General features: G+C 34.1%; 1 protein-coding gene across 1 annotated transcript; it reads right to left on the minus strand.

The window, feature by feature from the left end:
* Positions 1 to 15,214: 15,214 nt before the first annotated feature.
* LOC133801699 (GDSL esterase/lipase At1g29670-like) lies at positions 15,215 to 17,139 on the minus strand. The gene is made up of 5 exons (XM_062239955.1): positions 16,797 to 17,139; positions 16,585 to 16,712; positions 16,260 to 16,505; positions 15,677 to 15,926; positions 15,215 to 15,587 (listed from the first exon to the last, which is right to left on the minus strand). The coding sequence occupies exons 1-5, from the start codon at positions 17,059 to 17,061 to the stop codon at positions 15,355 to 15,357; spliced, it is 1,122 nt and encodes a 373-aa protein (XP_062095939.1). The 5' UTR covers positions 17,062 to 17,139; the 3' UTR covers positions 15,215 to 15,354.
* Positions 17,140 to 23,306: the final 6,167 nt, after the last annotated feature.

Here is a 23,306-nt window from a genome sequence, read left to right on the forward strand (position 1 = left end):
AGACTAAGATCAATTTTGTCCCCTTGGTCATCAGTTAACCAATTTGAAGGTTCTAATTGAGTTATTTCAGAGGGGACGACTACGTGAGATCCAGCTAATGATAAATGTGGGATTGGTGATAAGGATTTGTGTTTAAATGTCGATGGACCCTACATAATATCATTTAACATATCAATATAGTGTACACGTGTAAAAATAAAATATAAATAACTAAGCAAATAATTTTATACCTGACAAGTCACGATTAAATTTTTTGGCCAAGGCAGAAATGTGTCTCATGCGTGCCCAACATATCGTATGTTACCAAAGCGAATAGGGATCTCAGCTTCATCTTGTAAGACATCTATAAGCCAAACCCTCACAACTAAATCGTCAAGTACAATTTCATGGATGGTAATTTGACTACCCATGTTTGGTACAATGATTACACCCTTAGCCACTACATTGTCAATATTATCATAACACAATTGCACTTCACAACTCAGTGGTGACAAGGATTCATAAATTGATGATCGATCATCTTCATCAAAAGGATTCGTTGTGGTTTGGTATAATTCACCAATAGGATAGTCTTCGGTTTGATGAAAATGATCACCTGCGTAGGAGGCAAGTCGATAGACTTCATCATTTGGATTCTTATAGCATTGCCACTCATCATTTGGATTCTCATAATATTGTCCTTCATCATTTGGATTCTCAAATTTTCGTTCATCATAGTATCCCCACTCATCGTTTTCCTCATTGTATTCCTCATTTTGAGCTAATTCATCTTCTGTTGTAGATTTATGTCTTTTTTTCTCTTCAATCTCAACTTTTAGCCGAGCAATCTCCTCTTTTGCAGTCATTTTTTCGGTTTTGTTCCAAACATTTTTTACATGGTCGCAGTGAACCTAAAAAATAATCAACCAAGTCAATCAATAAATCAAGCTAAATAATTCTTAAAAGAAAACAACTATTATAAAGTATCATACCCGCCAACTCAAACACAACCTGGGTGTTCTGGTGTCCCTAATGCTTGAGTCAAGATGTCATCTCAACCCTAAGTTGTAATTTCATCACGACTCAATTTTTCTTTGACCTCCTCCTACTCAAGATATTGTTTGGTCAAATTAGTTTATATAAATAAAATCAATATGTTAATTATAAAACCATAGAAAACTTACTATCTTATTGGCAATCTGTCGGTCCAACTCTGTCACGCAAACTTTATTTTTTTTACGCGATCTAAGCCAAACTTAATACCTCTATAGATTTTGAATATTTTGTTCTTTTTTCTACAACGTACAAGATAATTATAGTTATATGTTGCGATAATATCAACCATTATTTAAACTTTAATATCAATTATACTTACCAAATCTTCTCTTATATTAGCCATTCCTCTACGAGATGTTCGATGTCTTGACTTCATTTGTAATGCGCGTGCTTTTTGTTCTTGATGCACTTTTTGAAACTCTGGACTTAGACGGCTAGATACCAATTTTAACCATTCTCTTTCGTCAAGTATATCGCTATACTTCTTCGGGGGAAATTTGAGTTCTTCCATCATACCAATTTCAGCCAAAGGTTTGATGTACTCGGTAGTGAATTCACTTTTAAAATCCCTCATTATATGATCATCTTTTTTCAAAATCTCATGTTTGAAGATTTGAGGAATGTTGTGACCACCCTGAGAATATAATCAAGAAAAGTAATTATTAAATTTGGATATCACACAAAAATAAATAAATATCATAATGATAATTTCTTACAATGATATCCGCTCATAGATTGTCTTTCAGATCTTGTGGGACCTTCCTCCAATCACCTAAGTTGATAGAAATTGTGGCTCATACTCTGGATCCAAGATATGATATCATATATGTATACACATCACCTATTGGTTGTCCCAAATCGTTCCATTCAAGATCTTTCTTGATTCCTTTGGCTTTTTGTTGGGCCATGTAACTCATTCTTGTTTTACCATGACCCTGATGTTTCTCATTGTCATCTGTTTTATCTACCATCTGCAACACATAAATCAATTAGTATTATTTGAAATTAATGCATTACACAAATAAATAATCCCAAGTATTAATGCATTATACAAATAAATAATCACAAGTATTAATGTATTATACAAATAAATAATCACAAGTTTTAATGCATTACACAAATAAATAATCACAAGTATTAATGAGTAGTGGATGATTATGACTACCTCCATCCTGGATTTCATGAGGGTGGTAGGTAATGACAGAGTGGTCTGCGCCACATATATCTTACGGTATGACGCCCGTATTTGGTGGGAAGTGGTATCCCAGACTCGAGATGTAACTACAATGAACTGGGAAGAATTTAGAGATTTGTTCAATGAGAAGTATTACAATGATGCAGTTAGAACTGCGAAAGCATATGAGTTCACCAATTTGGTTCAGGGCAATATGACAGTGACAGAGTATGCCTTGAAGTTTTACAGGTTGACCAAGTTTGCTTTTGACTTGGTATCAACTGATGTGACAAGAAAGGAACAATTTGTTTGAGGGTTGAATGCTATGATAGCATGGGATGTTTGGATCACCTCTGTGCCTGGAATTACTACTTACGCTCAGGTAGTGGAGAAGGCCCTTACTCCTAAGGTGTAGAGAACAAGATTTGGCACGAGAGCGCCGCTAGATGGGTTTTCAGGAGGGGTAGTACCTCCGTTTGTAGGATCTGGTAGGGGCAGAGGCCTTAGTGACCAGAAGAGGAAGACCCCAGACATTCTATAGTTCTAGGCCCAAATAGGAGGGCTCGGGGTATTCAGGGTGGCCGCCAGGGCAGCAATGAGATTTGGAGGAGTTATCCAAAATTTGCCCGGTGTAGGAGGCACCATCTGGGAGAATGTCAAGTGAAGGCATGCATTTTATGTGGAGTGATTGGGCATCTCAGGAAGGATTTCCAGATTTCGAAGAAGGAAGAACCAAAGAAGGCGAATAATTTGACTCCAGCTCGAGTGTTCACCTTGACACAGTTAGAGGCTGAGGCTAGTCCCTCAGTAGTGACAGGTCAGATTTTTAATGCTTGTTCTCCTTACACTTTGTTGAATGATTCTGGTGCTACGCATTCTTTTGTATCTAGTAGAGTGATAGACAGATTGTGTAGACCATGTGATTTCTACGTTGTGGATTTGGGACTTTGTTACCTACCGGGTAATTGATAGTCTCTAGGAGATGGGTCAATTCATTACCAGCAGAGCTTGATAGTATGGAGTTTTCTGTAGATTTGATTGAGCTGCCGATAGAATATTTTGATATGATCTTGGGTATGGAATGGTTAGCCAAGTATGGGGCAACCATAGATTGTAAAAGGAGGATGGTAACTTTTGAGTCTGAGTGTAAGGACCCATTTGTATTTGTGGGTACTATGAATGGGCCCCGCATTCCTGTGATTTCAGCATTGAGGGCTAGAGACCTATTGCAGGGAGGTTGTATAGGATTCCTAGCTAGTGTGGTGGATACCACTAAGGTCGTACCAGTTGGACCTAAAGAGACTAGGATGGTCTGTGAGTTTCTGGATGTATTCCTAGAGGATTTACCAGGATTGTCGCCGCATCGAGAGATCGAGTCGTGATTGAGTTGGCACCGAGGACAAAACCAGTGTTTAGGGCATCGTACAGAATGAATCTGATAGAACTGAGAGAGTTGAAGGTATAGTTACAAGATTTACTAGATTTGGGATTTATCAGGCCTAGTTTCTCACCGTGGGGTGCACCAGCATTATTTATGAAGAACAAGGGTGGGTCACTAAGGATGTGTATTGACTATAGAGAGTTGAATAAGTTTACTACGAAGAACAAGTATCTGCTACCAAGGATTGATGACTTGTTTGAACAGTTGCAAGGAAAGACAGTGTTATCAAAGATTGATCTTTGATGTGGTTATCACCAACTGAGGACCAAAGATAAGGATATTCCAAAGACAGTTTTTCTCACGAGGTATGGGAAGTATGAGTTTTTAGTTATGTCTTTTGGATTGACCAATGCCTCGGCAGTGTTTATGGATTTGATGAACAGGGTGTTCAGAGACTACTTGGACAAGTTTGTGATTGTCTTCATCGATGATATATTGATTTACTCTTAGTCAGAGACAGAGCATGAGCAACATCTTAGGTTAGTACTTCAGAGGTTGAGGAAACACAAACTGTATGCCAAATTTAAGAAACAGGAGTTCTGGCTACCTCAAGTGACCTTCCTTGGTCACATTGTCAGTAAGGATGGAATCATGGTGGATCCGGCCAAGATCGAGGCAATGAGAAATTGACCAAGGCCTATGAGTTCCATAGAGATTAAGAGTTTCCTGGGTTTAGCAAGATACTATTGGTGTTTTGTTGGGAGTTCTCAAGGATTGCAACACCACTGACAAAGTTTACACGTAAGAACTTGAAGTTCGTTTTGTCAGACAGATGTGAGAACAGCTTCCAAGAGTTCAAGTGATGATTGATCACCGCTCCGATATTGAATCTTCCTTCAGATTGGGAGAAATTTGTGGTATATTGTGATGGCTCGAGGCAGGGGTTAAGTTTTGTTCTGATGTAGGCTAGTAAAGTAATTGCCTATGCCTCAAGGCAATTAAAGAAGTATGAACAGTGATACCATATTCATGACTTGGAGTTGGCAGCTGTGATATTTGCACTGAAGGTATGGCAACACTATCTATATGGAGAAAAGTGTGAGATCTACACCGATCCTAAGAATTTGAAGCATATCTTTACTCAGAATGATCTGAACATGAGGCAGAGACGTTGGTTGGAGTTGGTGAAGGATTATGACTGTGATATCTTTTATCATCTAGAGAAAGCCAACATAGTAGCGGATGCTCCGAGTCGGAGAGGCCCGGGACAAGTGTATAGCTTAACGTATGTATCCAGAGAATTGGCAAAGGATATGACCAGAGCTGGGATCGAGCTCATTGTGGGTAGATTGGCCAATATTACACTTCAGTCTATGCTCCTTAAGAGAATAAGAGAAGCTCAGAGGAATGATCCTCGGTTAGAGAAGCATCGGGAGGATGTCCTAGCTGGAGTAGTTTCACCATTGCTAAGACATGTATGTTGAGATACAAGGATCATATTTGTGTTCCGGTGGATGCTGGTATTAGACGAGAGATTTTGGATGAGTCTCATACCACTCCTTATTCATTGCACCAGAGCACCACAAAGATGTATCAGGATCTGAAATCTTTGTATTGGTGGCTAGGGATGAGGAGAGATGTAGTGGAGTATATGGAAAAATGTCTAACTTGTCAGCAGGTGAAGGCTGAACACCAGAAGCCAGCTAGGTTATTACAGCCTTTAGAAGTTCCTGAGTGGAAGTGGGAAGACATCACTATGGATTTTGTAGTGGGTTTGCCTAGAATGGTGGGGCAACATGACTTAGTATGGGTAATTGTAGACAGATATACCAAGTCAGCTTTTTTTCAATCTGTGAGGACAAACTATACAGTAGATCAGTACGTTGAGTTGTATGTCAAGAAAATTATACCTAACCCTTTAATTAACTTTAATCACACGTTTAAGTCCAAATGACTCTTTTGACGAGTTAAGCACCATTTTAAACACACAGTGTAACGGTTTTGGATTAGTAGGGTGTTACAACATGTCACAACATATCCAGGAGACATGTCGTCTAAGCCTTAAAATCGCGATTCCATGTCCTTCAAGTGGCGACATATCGCCACATATCAGGTGACATGTCGAGTTTCTTGATTTTTCAAGATCATGTCGCCTACAAAGTTGCGACTTATCGCTTCCCTTCTGTCTCGATTGTTCCAATTTCTCCCCAAAATAACCAATAAATCCCAAACTTGTTACATCACCAAGAAACACACACTACACCAAAATGCCCCTTTTGTGTCAGTCAAACGCGTCAGTCAACACCGAGAATTCGCATTTGTGTCAGTTGGGCACTACCACAAATGCAAGGGCATTTGCGTCAATACTAACACTGATGGCATTAATAGGGAAAATTTGCGTCAATGGTAATATGATGCTGTTAACAGGGACACTAGTGTCAGTGCCCCACTGACGCAAACCTTCTGTTAGCCTCAGTTAGGCACTACGCAAATGTTGTTAGACCCCAATAATACACAGCTTCGTCCCCAATTTCCATTTGACCTAAAAAGTTCTAAAAAAATTCTCTACGCAAAAACCATTCACACCATCAGCGCCTCCGACTTTCCTTACCCATTTTGGTGAGTTTTTTTCATATTTAAGGCTAAATTGATGAATATAATATGTTTATGAACCTTATACATGGTTTTTTTTTAATTTTTTTATGGGCATTATGAGTTTCTAGTTATGTCATTTGGATTGACTAATGCCCCTGCTGATTTTATGGATCTGATGAATAGAGTTTTCAAAGATTATCTAGACTAGTTTGTGATCATCTTTATTGATGACATTCTGGTATATTCTCAGTCAGAGTCAGAACATGAGTATCACCTGAGATTGGTTCTTCAGAGACTGAGGGAACACAGATTGTTTGCTAAATTCAAGAAATGTGAGTTCTGGTTGTCTCAGGTATCCTTTCTTGGACACATTGTTAGTAAGGAGGGGATTAAAGTGGATCCAGCAAAGATCGAAGCGGTCAGAGATTGGCCAAGGCCAAAGAATGCTTCTGAGGTTAGAAGTTTCATTGGATTGGTAGGGTATTATAGACGTTTTGTGGAAGGGTTCTCAAAGATTGCTAGTGCTTTGACTGAACTGACATGCAAGAATCAGAAATTTGTGTGGTCAGATAAGTGTGAGAATAGCTTCCAGGAACTGAAGCAAAGGTTGATTACAACTCCGATTCTGAGTCTTCGACAAATCAGGAGAAGTTTGTGATTTATTGTGATGCTTCTCATCAGGGTTTGGGTTGTGTTTTGATGTAATCAGAGAGGGTTATTGCCTATGCTTCTCGTCAGTTGAAGGAGTATGAAAAGAGGTATCCTACTCATGATTTAGAGTTAGCAGCTGTGGTTTTTGCTTTAAAGATATGGAGGCACTATCTCTATGGAGAGAAGTGTGAGATTTATACAGACCACAAGAACCTGAAATACTTCTTCACCCAGAAAGACTTGAATATAAGGCAAAGGCGTTGGCTGGAATTAGTAAAAGATTATGATTGTGAGATTCTGTATCATCCAGGAAAGGCCAACGTGGTAGCTGATGCTTTAAGCTGGAAAGGTCCGAGCCAGATTTATGGTATGAGGCTGATAGCCAAGGAGTTAGCTGATGATATGACCAGAGCTGGTATAGAGTTGCTGGTGGGCCAGTTGGCTAACATTACGCTACAGTCTACGCTGTTAGAGAGAATTAAGGAGGGTCAGCTGAGTGATCCACAACTGATCAAGATCAGAGAGGATGTTCTGGCTGGAGCATCTAGGGATTATACAGTGTCTAAGCTAGGCTTGTTGAGATACAAGGGGCGGATATGTGTTCCATTAGACACTGCAATGAGGCGAGAGATTCTGGATGAATCTCATACTACACCTTACTCTTTGCATCCAGGCACCACGAAGATGTATCAGGATGTGAGATCGTTATATTGGTGGCCAGTGATGAAGAGAGATGTAGTAGAGTATGTGGCTAAGTGCTTGACATGTCAACAAGTCAAGGCTGAGCATCAAAGGCTGGCAGGGCTACTGTAGCCTCTGGATATCCCAGAGTGGAAGTGGGAAGACATCACAATGGATTTTGTGGTGGGCTTACCCAGGACCGTTGGTCAGCATGATTCAATTTGGGTGATAATGGATCGCTACACCAAATCAGCTCACTTTCTGCCAATGAGGACTACTTATACAGTTGACCAGTATGCAGATCTCTATGTGAGAGAGATTGTGCGGCTCCATGGTGCGCCTAGGTCGATCGTGTTAGATCGGGACCCTACCTTTACCTCCAAGTTTTGAGGGATTTTGCAGAAGGCCATGGGGACGCAGTTGAAGTTCAGTACTACTTATCGTCTTCAGACAGATGGGCAATCTAAGAGGACGATCCAGATTTTGGAAGACATGCTGAGAGCATGTGTGCTAGACTTTGGTGGATCTTGGAGTAAGCATCTGCCTTTGATAGAATTTTCCTACAACAACAGTTATCAATCTACCATTGGGGTTGCACCTTGTGAGATGTTGTATGGTAAGAAATGTAGGTCTCCCATTCATTGGGATGAAACAGGTGAAAGGAGATACTTAGGTCCTGAGGCAGTTCAGAGGACCAATGAGGCCATAGAGAAGATTAGAGCTAGAATGCTTACTTCTCAGAGTAGACAGAAGAGCTATGAAGATCCCAAACGCAGGAACGTGGAGTTCCAGGTGGGAGACTATGTCTTCCTTAGAGTCTCACCATAGAAAGGGGTGAGAAGGTTTGGGAAGAAAGGCAAGCTGAGCCCCAGATATGTAGGTCCATTTGAGATCCTGGAGAGAGTTGGTCAGGTGGCTTACAGGTTGGCTTTGCCTCCAGCTTTGTCTGCCGTGCATAATTTATTTCATGTTTCAGCTCTTCGGAGGTATGTGCCTGATGTTAATCATATTTTGAGCTATGAAGATTGGGAGCTTGAGGCAGATCTCTCCTATGAGGAACAGCCTGCCCAGATACTTGACAGAAAAGATAAAGTCCTCAGGAACAAGACGATACCTTTGGTTAAGGTATTGTGGAGGAACAGCAAGGTCGAGGAAGCGACCTGGGAGCTGGAGTCCGACATGCAGAATCAGTATCCCGAGTTGTTCAGGTAAATTTCGAGGACGAAATTTCTGTAAGGAATGGATAGTTGTAATGCCCCGAATTCTCCGGTATGGTTTAATGGCGAGATTAGTAGGCCGGGAGAGCCATACTTGCTTAATTATGCCATTAAATTATATTATGCATGTATATGTGAATTATATTATGATATGATTTTATATGCGTGCATGTGGGTCCACATTTGAATAATTATGTTATTTTGATAATTTGGCCCATTGAGGGTGAATATGTGTATTTGGGTGCATAACTTGATTTGTGAATGAGATTCCATTATTATGGAGATATATTCGAGCTATTCGGCATAAGATGGTCATATATAATGGATTAGCGGTTTTGTCATAATGGGGTCAATTTTGGGGTAATAGGAATGTTTATTTGATGATAAATTGGGAATATTTGAGATCAGTGTGAAATTTTGGAGGTTTTGACTATAATTTCCCCGGGGGTGTTTTTGGGACCCCGAGCATTAGGTTTTATTTGAGGTTACTTAAGCTGGAAGTAGCTGTCAGATAGAACGTACTATTAGAAAACCTCTCGTTCTCCCTTTCGATAGTCCGTTTTACTGTTTGAGCATTTTTGAAGATATCTCGAGTTCTAGGAGTCGGAATCAAGTGAGGATTGAGGCATAGCGATCCTAGGAAAGATTAGAAGCTTCTTAACCAAAGGATTTGACGGAAAAGAACCCAATCAAAGGTAATCTAAGTTTAAAGTTTTGAGTTTTCCGAGTTTCTAAGCTTTGAATTGGCCTTTGTGAATTGTTGAGTTTTTGGTTGGTTTGAACCTTGGGTTTTGAGGGTTTTGGTGTTTGGGGAAGCTTGGGAACATTGTTTTGATGATTGGGGATGGTTAGGTATGATTTTGGAAGCTTGGAGAAGTTGAAAACACATTTGGGAATGGCCCAGGGTCGGGGGCCGCGGCCCTGGTTCGAAGAGGAAGAAAGGGAGGTTCTATTTTGGCTAAGCGCCGCGGCCCTTGGTGTTGGGCGCCGCGGCGCTTGTTTCAGTGATTTCTAGGGGCCGCGGCCCATGGTGCCAGGGCCGCAGCCCTTGCCCTGTTTTCACCCTGTTTGCTTGTTTTGACCCCGGGAACTTAGCTATAGGCCTCGGGAGTGTTCCTGCTACTTGGATTAGTTGGGATTGATCTTCCGGAGGCTAGATATTAGTGTGGAAACCTATGTTGATCATTATTGTTAATGATGTTCCATATTTGGTTATGATTAGGTGACCGTTAAAGGACTAAAGGTTGATCGTTCTCACGGTTTGTTGATCCCAAAAGAGGGTGTGTTTTAATATTTAAACTCGCAAGTGCACGAATCGTTTCGGAATATAATGTTCATGTAAGTACGAGGTCGAACCCATGGGAGTTGACTAACATAAAAAAAAAACTATTTCAAACAAAGCAATAATATTCTAACCTAGTTCCAAATATTTGATGAGATTTTGTTTTAGAAAAATAAAAGACAAGTAATAAAAAGATTTAAGATTAAATAGAAAAATGGTTTTCAAATGAGATATGTAAAATAAGATTATTAAGATATTAGAATCCACAAAATGCAAGTTCAATAGTATTTATAAGTATATTGATTCCCAAGTTTAGATATAGTTGAAATAAATCACACTATATTTTTTTTTAAAATATATTTTCTATTCAAGCACAAGTTACTTTAAAAAATGTAGGATTTTTCTTCACTTATAAAAGATATAATTTCTAAGCATTAGTTGTGTTACAACCTAATGAAACTACAAAAAATCAAAGACATTATGTTTAGGCAAAATATGATACTTATGCTCTAAGAATTATATGTGAACAATTTAATGAAAAACATTTAATCAAAGAATATCATATTTTTGCATAATGAAGAACTAAGTGTAATATGCTTTAACAATCAATAATAGATGAAAAATGCATATCTTTGTTAGAAAAATCCATAAACAATGTTGTACAAATGGGAAATCAACATACAACAAAAAGTACTATCTAGTTACATTTTGCTTCATCATCATCTTAATAACCTTTGAAAAAGATTAGAAGCTCATAACTAGATTGAAATAAAAATTACAAAATAACATACTTGACATGCTCTTCAAAAGATGAAAATGGTAAAGAAAATAGTGAAAAGAAGAGAGAAAAATATGTGTAGAAGATGTTGAAAAGATAAAGAAGAAGAGCTCCCCAAATGGTCTTATAAGACTCTATTTATAAGCAAAATATGGAGATTAAATTAATCAAATTAAAATAAATAAATTGATTAATTTAATTATGTTGGGAAGTGGTAGGATAAATAGAGTAAGTGTAAGAGTATTGGAAAGATGAAATGTTTGGTTGGGTAAAAGATTAGTGAAAAGCTAGGGTAAAAAAAATGAATTAGGAATGTTTATTTAGGTGAGAAAAATAGGGAAGAGTGAATTGATATTTGAGTGAAAAATATTGGAAATAAAAATGTGGTTTTTTGGCCTTTTGGTGGCTATTGGCAGCTTGGTCTAGGCTGGCATGGGGTGCAAATTGGCAGGTGAGAGGCTCTCGGATTGGGCCAGAGGATTGGGCTTGGGGCTGCTTTGTGTGCAGTTGCTGTTGGGCCTTTTTGGAGCTGGGCCCAAGTTGGTGCAGAGAAGCTAGAGGCGGTTTGGTGATGGTTATATGCTGAAGCTGATGGTGGAGTGATGAGCGTTGGGCAGGAGAATTGAGCAGCATGCATCTGGCGTGAGGTGGCAGCTGAGATCTATGTTGATGCAGCTAAGAGACAAGGAGGCACGGCTGGCGTTGGAGTAGATTGGAGTTGTTGGGCTTGGGCCCAAATGAGGCTTTTTATAAATGTCAACTCTTTGTCTTGCTTTCTTGAAAATATCATATTGTCCTTCATTTTTCTTTCTTTTTAAGAGCATACATTCCCTACAAAATAAATATAAAATAAATCATAATACAATATTTTCAACTATAAAATAAATCAATTTAATTCTTTGAAAATATTAATTATAACTTAATTTATATTTTACATTTAAGTTCAATAATACAACATTTTTTTACCACTAACTTAACAATAATAATTCAAATAATTAACTACAACATTTTACAACAAAATACTTATAAAAACACACAAAAGTATATAAAATCATGATAAGACTACTAAATTCAAAATTACTTAAAAACTTAATAAATCAATTAAAAACTCAAGAATTAAGCAACAATTAGCACATAAAAAGTGGTAAAATAACTCTATTTTGTAGAGTTATCACGGGTCGTTCTTTTAATCTTTCTAGCTCAAATCTGAGGTAAGAAAACTGCACCCTGTGTATATGTGACATGCGTGATCATTATTGAGGCATGTTGATTGATAAATGTGGACATGGATTGCCTATTAAATGCTAGCAAATGTTGAATACTTGAATATGTACTGGTTAGTCAGGGACACTGACCTAAAAGTCAGAAATGGCATAGCGTCATGAACGTCGAGTCAAATGAAGATTAGATCAAATCGATATCAGCAAAGAATGACTCATATGGGGTATTAACGTTGGACCGACCCTAAGGTCGATGAACTTATAAGCGCTTGTCTGGTCTAAGACTAGTTATTCAGAGCCAGGGCATATGGCCCCGGTGACTGCTTGTCACATGGCTAGGGAACGTTGTTCCAGGGTTTATGACTGTAAGTCATGAGGAAGGTTATGTTGGTGACTAATCACCATACACCTATCATGTTCAAACTTGTGAAAGGCTCACTTATCTGTTAAGCCTGGTGACCCTATCGTCACATGGCTGGAGGGTGTTGTCCCTGTATTAGTGACTCTTGCGATAGTCACCTATTTTTTGGGACTGATAGTCCTGGATGATTATTATGATCATTGTTGATATTATATCATGTTGTATTATGTTTTCTTGCTGGGCCTTGGCTCATGGGTGCTATATGGTGCAAGTAAAGGGAAAGAAAAACCCACCCAACCTTGAGTGGAGAGCTTAGGTAGTGATGTGTACATATGCGGCCACTTGACCACCACGGCCAAGGCGTTCTCAGAGGAACTAGGGGGTTTATCATATTTTGCCGCTTAGGTCGGCGGGATTGTAATTTGAAACAGTAATGACCATTTTATACTGAGAACAACTTGTAAATGTTTTGAATAGCTCTGCAGAGCAGTTTTGTAATGAAAATATCAATTTCCTTTTTATTAGTTTTCTACCTTAACCTGTTAATTACACTTAGAGCACGTTTTTGACCAAAGGACTCGGATAGCGGGTCAAATTTCTGGTCCACCATTCACCGTAACTGTTCTGGAGTAACCAGGGCGTTATACTAACTGTCACAAATTCCTTATTTGTGGCAGTTCCCCACTGACGCAAATGTCAGTCTGGTTTGTGTCATGGGATTCCGCGTCACATATAAAACTAACGCAAAAACTCAATTGTGGTAGGTAGAAACTGACGCAAATGCCTTTTTTGTAGTAGTGACATCAAATCCATATAAAAACTTGAGGAAAACATACCAAATCAGAGTAAAAGAGCTAATAGTGAGTGCGTGAAATACGCACTCATCATTTATTAATTGGTGTTGAACATACAAATATTATCTCTAATAATGCATATACATATTTTTTGAATTTTTCAATAAACCATTATTTATGCATATATTTTTTGTCTAGACACTCAAATCGTGTCATATTAACACTACATTAGCGCAACATCGGCAAACTATTTAAAAAAAATTGTTAAAGGGCACTAGTGGTGCCCAACACAACAAGGATGTGGCATATTATTGGTACAATCCAATATCATGTCCCCACGCATTTTAATTTAATAAATATTATGGAGTATCGCTAACTAATTATAAGGTATCACCTCATGTGGTGTTGGACACTTTAAGATGTGAAGTAGCAACACCATTTAAAGAAAATGTAGATAATGCAACATAAAAAGTATGTTTTCAATAGCTGAAGGGGATTTCCACCATACCAAAATTAAAATCCAATAACAAAACTCTACCATAGCTATAGTCTAGGGGATCCTATTTGCTTATCCTCTAACACTATTTAGCCAAGTGACTCACAAAAATCATGGTGCTACTACTTCTCGAAAAAATCACATTGGAGACAACTCAATAAGTTTAAAACTGTACTGTTATCTTTGGTATAGTCACCTCACCATATATGACAAAAATGGAAAGAGAGAGAGAGAGACCATAAAATTATTCAATTGGAACCAAACCAAACAAGTAGTTACAATTTAAAACTTCGAAAAGATAGTATATATACCATTTTGTCACATGTTGCACTACTGTACATATACATTTATATATATATATATATATATAACGATCGATGATGATGAGATTGCTAAAAGGAAAACGACATAAATTGTGCATTAATGTGTGATCGGAAAACTTCAGAAATTTGTTTTGTTTGCTTTGGATGGAATCTTTTATAAATAAATATATATATTTATTATATATTGAAAGGCACTACTATCTAAAAAGTCTAAAGTTCTACCATATCAACTTTACTAAAAAAAGGTACGTATGGTCCACAACTAATGAAACCACATATCATAATTACTTTGTTATTATAACTCTTAATTTCTTATTTATTAAATCAAGAGTTATCTTGTTAACTACCAATCTAATAAAGAAACACGTGCATTTTACTATATGACATATATATATAATTGGTGATAATGACTTTTTTTTTAAGTCAATAAATGATTTTGACAAAGGAACCATATATAAGCTTTCGATTTTGTTGGATATATAATTTGTGCATATCTAAAATTAATTACAATTTAGGTATCTGAACAATTATAATTTATATATATTTCAAATTATATTCTATTAAAATTTATCAATTATCTATAGTGCATATATTATGTCACTTGCATGATTAGGCTTGCCAATATATAATAGATATCTAATTATATGTGTTGCTTAATGTTTTCAGACCAATAAATTAGGTTTACGTAAGTTTCTCCTTACATAATTAAGTTAACCATTTTTTGCTTTGCAAATCCATTAATCATGAGATGAGTTACTTGAATAATTAACTAAATTTCGATTAATAATTCGATGCCAATTCATTAATAAATCTTTTATAATAAATTGCCTTAAAATAACATTTATTGATACACTACAAAATATTTTAGTTTTATAACTAAAGAAAAATCATTTACTTGTATCATCACTAAAAAGCTCATAGCTAAAAATATTTTAGTCACAAAAATCATAATTTGTTGTCACAAAATGTATTTTTAGTCACAACAAATTTTATCACTAAAAATAAAATATTGTAAATAAGACTACATTCGTGATAACTTTTGCTTAAGCATAACATTTTAGCCAAATGTAGTTTTTTATTGTGACTAAAAGTGACATTTAATTACACAAAATATATGTTGCGACTAAAAAGTTATCACTAAATGGTACATTTATTTGCAGTGATAACAACAAATATTGTGTACGCGTGATTTGGATTCATATTATAGCAAATAAAAAACATATATATTATATTCAAACAACGTACAATATGCACGTTTGCTTAAGTTTTATTTATATAATTTCTTAATTCTAGATACAAATAACATTATTATCATTTATTACCATAATAATAATAGTAATAAAGATCTGATCATATAGTCATATAATTAATAGGGTTTAGGCCCAAATGATTGAATTAGGCTACTAAGATCCATGGGATAACTGTCTGATGAGTCGTAAGCTTTGAAGATTCTAGCAGCAGTGATTAGGTTGGAAGCCTCAGTGGGATGATGTGAGTCCCAAAACACATACTCAGTCCTATTCTCACATGGCTTTTCCAACTTCTTACATTGCCCAACCTCATTCACCGAACAACACCCAACATCCCAAACTTTGAACCCTTCAAAAAAAATCAAAATCAAAATATTTATAATTAGCAAACTAGTAGAGGCCAGCCAAGGTTACCAAAAACGATCGAGTTTTTCTTACCAGCTTGGGTAGGATCTCCAGACCCCATTCCGTAAGAGTTAATGTAAATAAACTTTGCATCAACAAAATCATTGTTGAATTTATCTACGAGTGTTACAAGTTTTTTGTTGAAGAATTGAACAGCTTCGTTCATGTAATCTACACATGTTGATCCATTGGTTGCTCCATAAGTCGATATCGAGTTTGGAGTGCAACCAATCTGCCCTAGTCCACTCAAAGCAACCATTCTTGCTCCATTATTGTACAATTTCTATATAACAAAAAAAATAGTATTATTACTCATTATTATATATAAAGTGGTATAGTATACTATATATATAAATAATGGATTCTTTGTTTTTTAAGTCATTTTGCAAAATAAATTCTCATCATTTAGATAGCTAGTCAAAAATTTAGACAGATGGTCGAAAAATTCAAACAGTCGGTCGAAAATTTTAGACAGCTGGTCGGAAAATTTAGACAACTGGTCGAATTTTAGACAGAAACCATTTTGCAAAGAATTAACAAAAGCAAGTCAGAGTGCAAAATCACTTATAAAAAATATATCATTTTCACTAACTTCTCGTAAATAATTAATAATTACCATGATTTGGCTACTGTATTTTTGGATAAGAAGATCGGCAAACTGATCAGGATTGTAAAGATTTCCATAAGGGTAAATCCAAGGCATGAAGTAGTTGTTAATGTAGTCATTATTTCCCATTGCAACCCAATACAAGCACTTGTTTAAGTACTTTTTGGCTAGTCCTTTGTCCCTTTGTGTCTCAATAATTTTTGACACCAAAACCCTGTGATTCCTTACTTGTTTCCTCAGACCAATATTGTCACCCTGAAAATAAATCCAATCAATTGCACCACACAAACACACATATATATATATAGTAAATATATATAAATAAAAATTATACCATATGTTTCCCAGAAAGTGAGAGAATTCCAGCTGCCCCAGAAGCATAATTGACCCCACTCATTAAATTGGAGCTACTATTAAGTGAACCAAAGGCTGGAATGTACTTTTCAAAACCCAGAAGCTCAGCTGCATATACAAATAAATGTATCAAAATATTGAAGAAGAAAATTTTCCATTATATATATATATATATAAAGAGATATATTAGACCTAAAATATCAACAGTGGTTCGGCCATTGGTGAATCTTCCAGTTGGGCCATCTGGGGAGTCAATCCCATAGGGTTCATAGTTGACTTTAGCCAAAGTGAGAAGCTGGTTATTGTTTCCATTATCAGCCAAAGAATCTCCAAATATGAAGAAGCAAGGAACTTGTGGTTCAGACTTGATTGCATTAGCATAGATATTATTTGATGATGAGGCCATGACCAGAGTAGTGATCATCATCACCACCACCACCACCTCCAACATAGCCATCTCAATTCTATAACAATAAATTATATTTATATAGCTATATATATATATCCAAAGAGAATAATGTATAGAATGAAAAATTTATGTGGAGATCAATGGCTTTTTATAGGGCTATAGTTGGGTTTGGAAAATGAAAATATTAGTGGTTTGTGTTAAGCATGGCCCGAGCAAGTAGTTAGCCATGGCTATACATGTTTTTTTTTCCATGTGTTTTTATTGCTTTTTTTATAACAAATATCATGTGCAATTATTATTATTTATTTTTAAAAAGAGAAAAACGATCGGTACGCTAAGACTCCACTTTATTGAAAATATATTAATCTCTTTTCTTAATTAGTACTTTATCTAATTAAAATAATAATGAATATTAGAGTAATTTTTCATTAAGTTTAACTTTTCTATAAGAGAAAAGAAATCTTGGAATTTTTTTTTTTATATAAGGGAGAACTGTGGACTTTCCTCGTGATAACGAAAATTTAATGCGCAAGTATACACAATCGATTTAAGTAATATAGATAATAAATAAGAATCGTTCCTACGGAGACTATCAATCAAGTATCAATAATCAATTGTAACATTCTATTTAGCTGTCGAAAATAGAGTGATTTTTAACCTAAAACTGAAAAGTGAAATAAACTATGCAATTATAAAAATTGATTCAATAATTAAAAACTTGGGGTATTAACTTTATCAACTTTTCAACTTGTTAATATTACTAATCAGTGCATATAACTCTTCAATTTCTATCATAATAGCGGGTTAACTAAAACAATCCTAATTCTTTTTTAAGATAAAAAGATCTCAACCTATATGCAAACTTTCTACATATCTGTGATAAATTTTAACATATAGCAGGCATGAAACATAGAAACCTTAAATGCTACACAAACCTTATAGGTACTATCTGCCTATATGCAATTTATGTCTATATGATTATAGAATATTCAACTCTCGCCAATCGGGTCTCGAATCAAAATCATAAATCATGTAAATAGTGATCAATTATCCACATGCATTAAGCACAAATCCTATAGATAAAGAATAGAAGAAGAAGAAGAAGAAATTATATAAACTTCATAGAAAATTAACAAATATCCAAGTGATTACATTAAACCCTAGAACAGATGTTTAGTTCATAACAGACATGACTAAAATAATAAAATAAATTTTCATAAACATAGAATTAAACTACTAAAAACCGAGAGAAGACTGAAGAAAACTGGATCATTAGAGTTAAACAGCTGCTAATCCCGTAATCTCAGAACCTCTTTTACAAATGACCTAAAAATCATACTTAAACATAGATTTTTCAATTTTTAGTGAGGCGTGTCGCAACTTGCCTATTCCTGAGTCGTGGTCCGCCTCTTTTTCTGCCAATTCCTTCCTCCTCTGGAAACTCAGGCGCCGCGACTTGATAGACCAAGTCGCGGCCCACCTGTCCTTAATTCCCTTCACCGATTCGCCTATCTTCATGTGCGCTGTGACTTGTAAGGGCAAGCCGCGACTCCTTGTTCCAGATTTCTTGATTTCACTCATTTTTCACCTTCGTTTAGCACCAGAGTCATCCAAATATTCCCGGCTCTCCCGAATTCACACAAAATGGCCAAAAGCTCCCAAAATACTCATTTTCATCATTAAATCCGCTCATTTCCTCTCCATTTGCAAATTCATATAGCAAAAATTTGAAAACAAAACAAACACAAACATAATATCGTACAAAACTCACAATTTGACTCGAAACAGACTAAAACACACTCTAAAACTACCATAAACTAGACTTATCACCTCAATGTAAACACAATTTATAAAGAAAGAAAAAAATAAGTAGAACAGCACTGTACATTTATATAAATCTAATTTAACAAAGAACAACATAATAATACAAATATTAAATGTTAAAATTTGTGCATTATATTTGTACTCCAAAATTTGATTAAGACGTCCTATTTTTATTAAAAATTAATATATAATATATATTTTTTCAACTTATACTCACATTTTTATAATTTTTTTTTCTTATATTCTAAAAAATACATATAAATAATATATATTAAAATAAAAATTAAAGCAAAAAAATATATTAAAATTTGTTAATGTAAGAGTTTTTTTTTTTTAAAATAACAAAAAGTGTTAAAAATGATTTTTAAAGAAAATTAAAATCATTAATTGGGTGAAAATTTTAGTATGTTTTGTAGGAGGGTTTTGTGGTTTTGGTATGATATATAAATGAGCCAAGTAAATTTATTAATCTCTAATTGAAAAAACTAAGAAAGTAGTAGTAAAAAAAATTGAATTTGAATTGCAATAAGGGTACGTTCATAATTATAATAATAATGACAACAATAATTAATAATCTGTTTTAAGATTTGATAGCTTGATTGGTCCCAATAATAGCTTTCGTGAATGGGTTGGCCCACTCTCTATCATCTCTTCTTTTATTTTGTTTTAAGAATGTGATGATAAAGACTTTCCTCTAAAACCATTATCCTCAATCATCTATTAGATGAGTTATTTTTGTGTATAGTCTTTTTTTTTTTAATATAATGTATACCCTTAATTCAATATAGCTTGTTATATATCTCATCCTAATTTAAATTAGGAAGTATATATATATATGACTCTTAATTATTTATTTACCCATGGTTACTTTAATATTAGTTTTTGGATCAAAATTCAATGTCCGGTCCATATTTATAGTTGTTTAATGACATGGAGGTCATATATTTATTTAATTAAATAATTACAAAAATCTTATTTAACATTCATTTCGAGATTCATTCTCTATTCTTTTTTTATTCTTAATTCATTCATTTTAGAGATTACTATATAATTATGATATTATCTCATTTTAATCACTCTAACCATTAAATATATAATATAATTAATATATAAATTTTTGTTGGTTTTAGATTATTTTAAATTAAATAATTAACTTTTGATCAAATAATTTTTTTAAATTTATAAGTTTAATTTAGGATTTTTTTAATTTTATTATTATATCGAAATAAATAGTTATTTTTACTAAAACAAATTTAGTAAAAAAGAAAGTATTTAGTTTTAAAACTAGATCAATGCACCATATATAATATATAAAACACATACACACAAATGAGTTCATAAATATATATTTAAATATATATATATATATTTAAATGAGTTTCCAATAATACTAGTTTTTTTTTAGCGCATGGACAAACCCACGTGTATAGTAAAGGGGTATTACCACCCATCAAAATTTTTAAATATATATATTGATTTTTTTATACTTTTTCTTAATTTTTTTTAAATTATATTTTAGCCCTTCTCAAATTTATATTTTATATATTTTGGTCCAGCATATGATGAAGGAATATTTATAATAATATTTCGTGGTCTTAATGGAAACTGTAATATGCGAAGGAATTTTAAAACTAATAAAAAAAAGCATGATATTTAAAAGAGGAAATTTCAATTTATATGCTTGATAAACGTTATAATTACAAAAAAATGCTAGGCATATTAAAAATTACAAAATAATGCTATATTTTGGCACTTTACTCAAAATGTCATTTCCACTTCTTCGACCTGGTTTGATGGTGCTCGATGCCAGCTCGATGAGACCTTCAAAATCATGATTTTTCATGAAAAATGATTTTGCTCGATAGTGGTTCGATGGTAGTTCGATGGTGGTTCGATGGTGCTCGATACCAGCTCGATGAGACCTTCAAAATCATGATTTTTCATGAAAAATGATTTTGCTCGATAGTGGTTCGATGGTAGTTCGATGGTGGTTCGATGGTGCTCGATACCAGCTCGATGAGACCTTCAAAATCATGATTTTTCATGAAAAAATGACTTTGCTCGATGGTGGTTCGATGGTAGTTCGATAGTGGCTCGATGGTGCTCGATGCCAGCTCGATGAGACCTTCAAAATCATGATTTTTCATGAAAAAATGACTTAGCTCGATGGTGGTTCGATGGGAGCTCGATAGTGGCTCGATAGTGCTCGATGCAATTCTTGTAAGAGACATAACTTTTCACTCGGGTGTCCGTTTGGGGTGATTTTTTTTTATTTTGGATATTTTTTCAAGATCTACACGTTTGGCATATTAATATGCACATTTGGAAAGTTTAAAACTTAAAAATATACCAAAAGATGTCTTAAACATGAGGTATGTTTGTACTTTTATATTTTTTACAAGTGTTACACTTCAAAAATGTGCAAATTAACATGTCCAACGTGTAGATCTTGAAAAAATACCCAAAATCCAAAAAAAAATCACTCCAAACGGACACCTGAGTGAAAAATTATGTCTCTTACAAGAATTGCATCGAGCACCATCGAACCACTATCGAACTATCATCGAACCACCATCAAGCTAAGTCATTTTTTCATGAAAAATCATGATTTTGAAGGTCTTATCGAGCTGGCATCGAGCACCATCGAGCCACTATCGAACTACCATCGAACCACCATCAAGCAAAGTCATTTTTTTCCATGAAAAATCATGATTTTGAAGGTCTCATCGAGCTGGTATCGAGCACTATCGAACCACCATGGAACTACCATCGAACCACCATCGACCTACCATCGAACCACCATCGAGCAAAGTCATTTTTCATGAAAAATCATGATTTTGAAGGTCTCATCGAGCTGGCATCGAGCACCATCGAACCACCATCGAGCAAGGTCAAAGAAGTCGAAAGGGCATTTTGGGTAAAGTGCCAAAATATAACATTATTTTGTAATTTTTAATATGTCTGGTATTTTTTTGTAATTATAACTTTTATCAAGCATATAAATTGAAATTTCCCTTTAAAAGTCATATATCTCCCTATTTTTTAAATATCACATATTTTTTGTAATCATACAACTATATTATTTTTATGTATAATTTAATGGAATATACATTTAAAATTAATTAAAATGAATATTTATTAATTATATTAGTATAAATTCAAATATTATAAAATATCATTATTATAATAATATTTAATATAATACATATATAATATTTATATTAGTATAAATTCAAATATTATAAAATATCATTATTATAATAATATTTAATATAATAATGATATTATAATATTTAATATAATACAAATTCAAATGTCATTAAGAGTGTACCCAATATTATTATTATAATAATATAGAATACAAAACTAGATATTTAATAATTATATTAATATAAATTTAAATGTTATAAATATTATTATGATAATAATATATAATCCTAATTTTTTACTAATTATATTAATATGAATTCAAATATTATAAAACATTACTATAATAATATTTAATATAAGACTAAACATTTAATACTTATATTAATATAAATTTAAATATTATAATATATCATTATAATAATATATAATCTTAACTTTTATTCAAAAAAATTATATATATATATTTTAAAAAATCATAAACAATTTTTTGGTTTAACTTTTTATTTAATATGTTTAGTATGTCATTCTTTTATATATAATATAGTTTATTTATATGAAAATGATACAAATTTAATAAAAATAATTAATAAATTCAATAAACAAAACTAAACAAACATGCATTATATATTATATTGCATTTATCTAGTATTTATAAATATATATAGGGAACGACTACAACGCATCACATTTTTTTACAATATCGGTGCATCTTTTTTCTATTTTCGGCACCTGAATAGATATAATCTCAAATTTATTATATGACGGTGTACATTGTAGGTATTTAGAATATCCTGCAAATTTTCAAGAAATTCTGAATAGTTTACGAAGCCGAAAACAGAATTCAAACTGTCAAATTTTACACTCGTACACAAAAAACAGGTACGCATGCAACAGACAGTTTAAACCCTGTTTCGGTACCATAATTTATTCAGAATTTCTTGAAAATTTGTAGGATGTTCTAGAGAACTATAATGTACACCATCATATAAATTTTTTGAGGATTATAACTATTCAGGTACCAAAATAGAAAAAAAAAATACACCAGTGTTAAAAAAAAAATGAATACATTATAGTCGCACCCTATATATATTTAAATAGAAGCAATATAAATTCAGAAAAAACTTGCAGCACTTGGTCATGTAATAGAGTAATAATAATTAATAACATACAAGTATATACAACATGTGGAATATTAATTCTACAAATCTGTAATCTTGACACTTAGTATTATTTTTATCGAGCTGGCATGATTCTTTTACAGGTGGCTTCTGTATTAAAAAACAACTTTAGTTTGATAAGTCGCTTTCTTTTGACTTAAA

Source organism: Humulus lupulus, chromosome 9 (genome assembly GCF_963169125.1).
Source record: "Humulus lupulus chromosome 9, drHumLupu1.1, whole genome shotgun sequence".
Classification (NCBI taxonomy): domain Eukaryota; kingdom Viridiplantae; phylum Streptophyta; class Magnoliopsida; order Rosales; family Cannabaceae; genus Humulus; species Humulus lupulus.

What these genes read in the sequence shown, in the direction of transcription:
- LOC133801699 (XM_062239955.1), bottom strand. Translation starts at nt 17,061, where the DNA reads ATGGCTATGTTGGAGGTGGTGGTGGTGGTGATGATGATCACTACTCTG. An exon ending in AATACAGTAGCCAAATCATG is followed by an intron (nt 15,927 to 16,259) that starts GTAATTATTAAT and finishes TTTGTTATATAG; the next exon opens with AAATTGTACAATAATGGAGC. An exon ending in TGGAGATCCTACCCAAGCTG is followed by an intron (nt 15,588 to 15,676) that starts GTAAGAAAAACT and finishes TTTTTTTTGAAG; the next exon opens with GGTTCAAAGTTTGGGATGTT.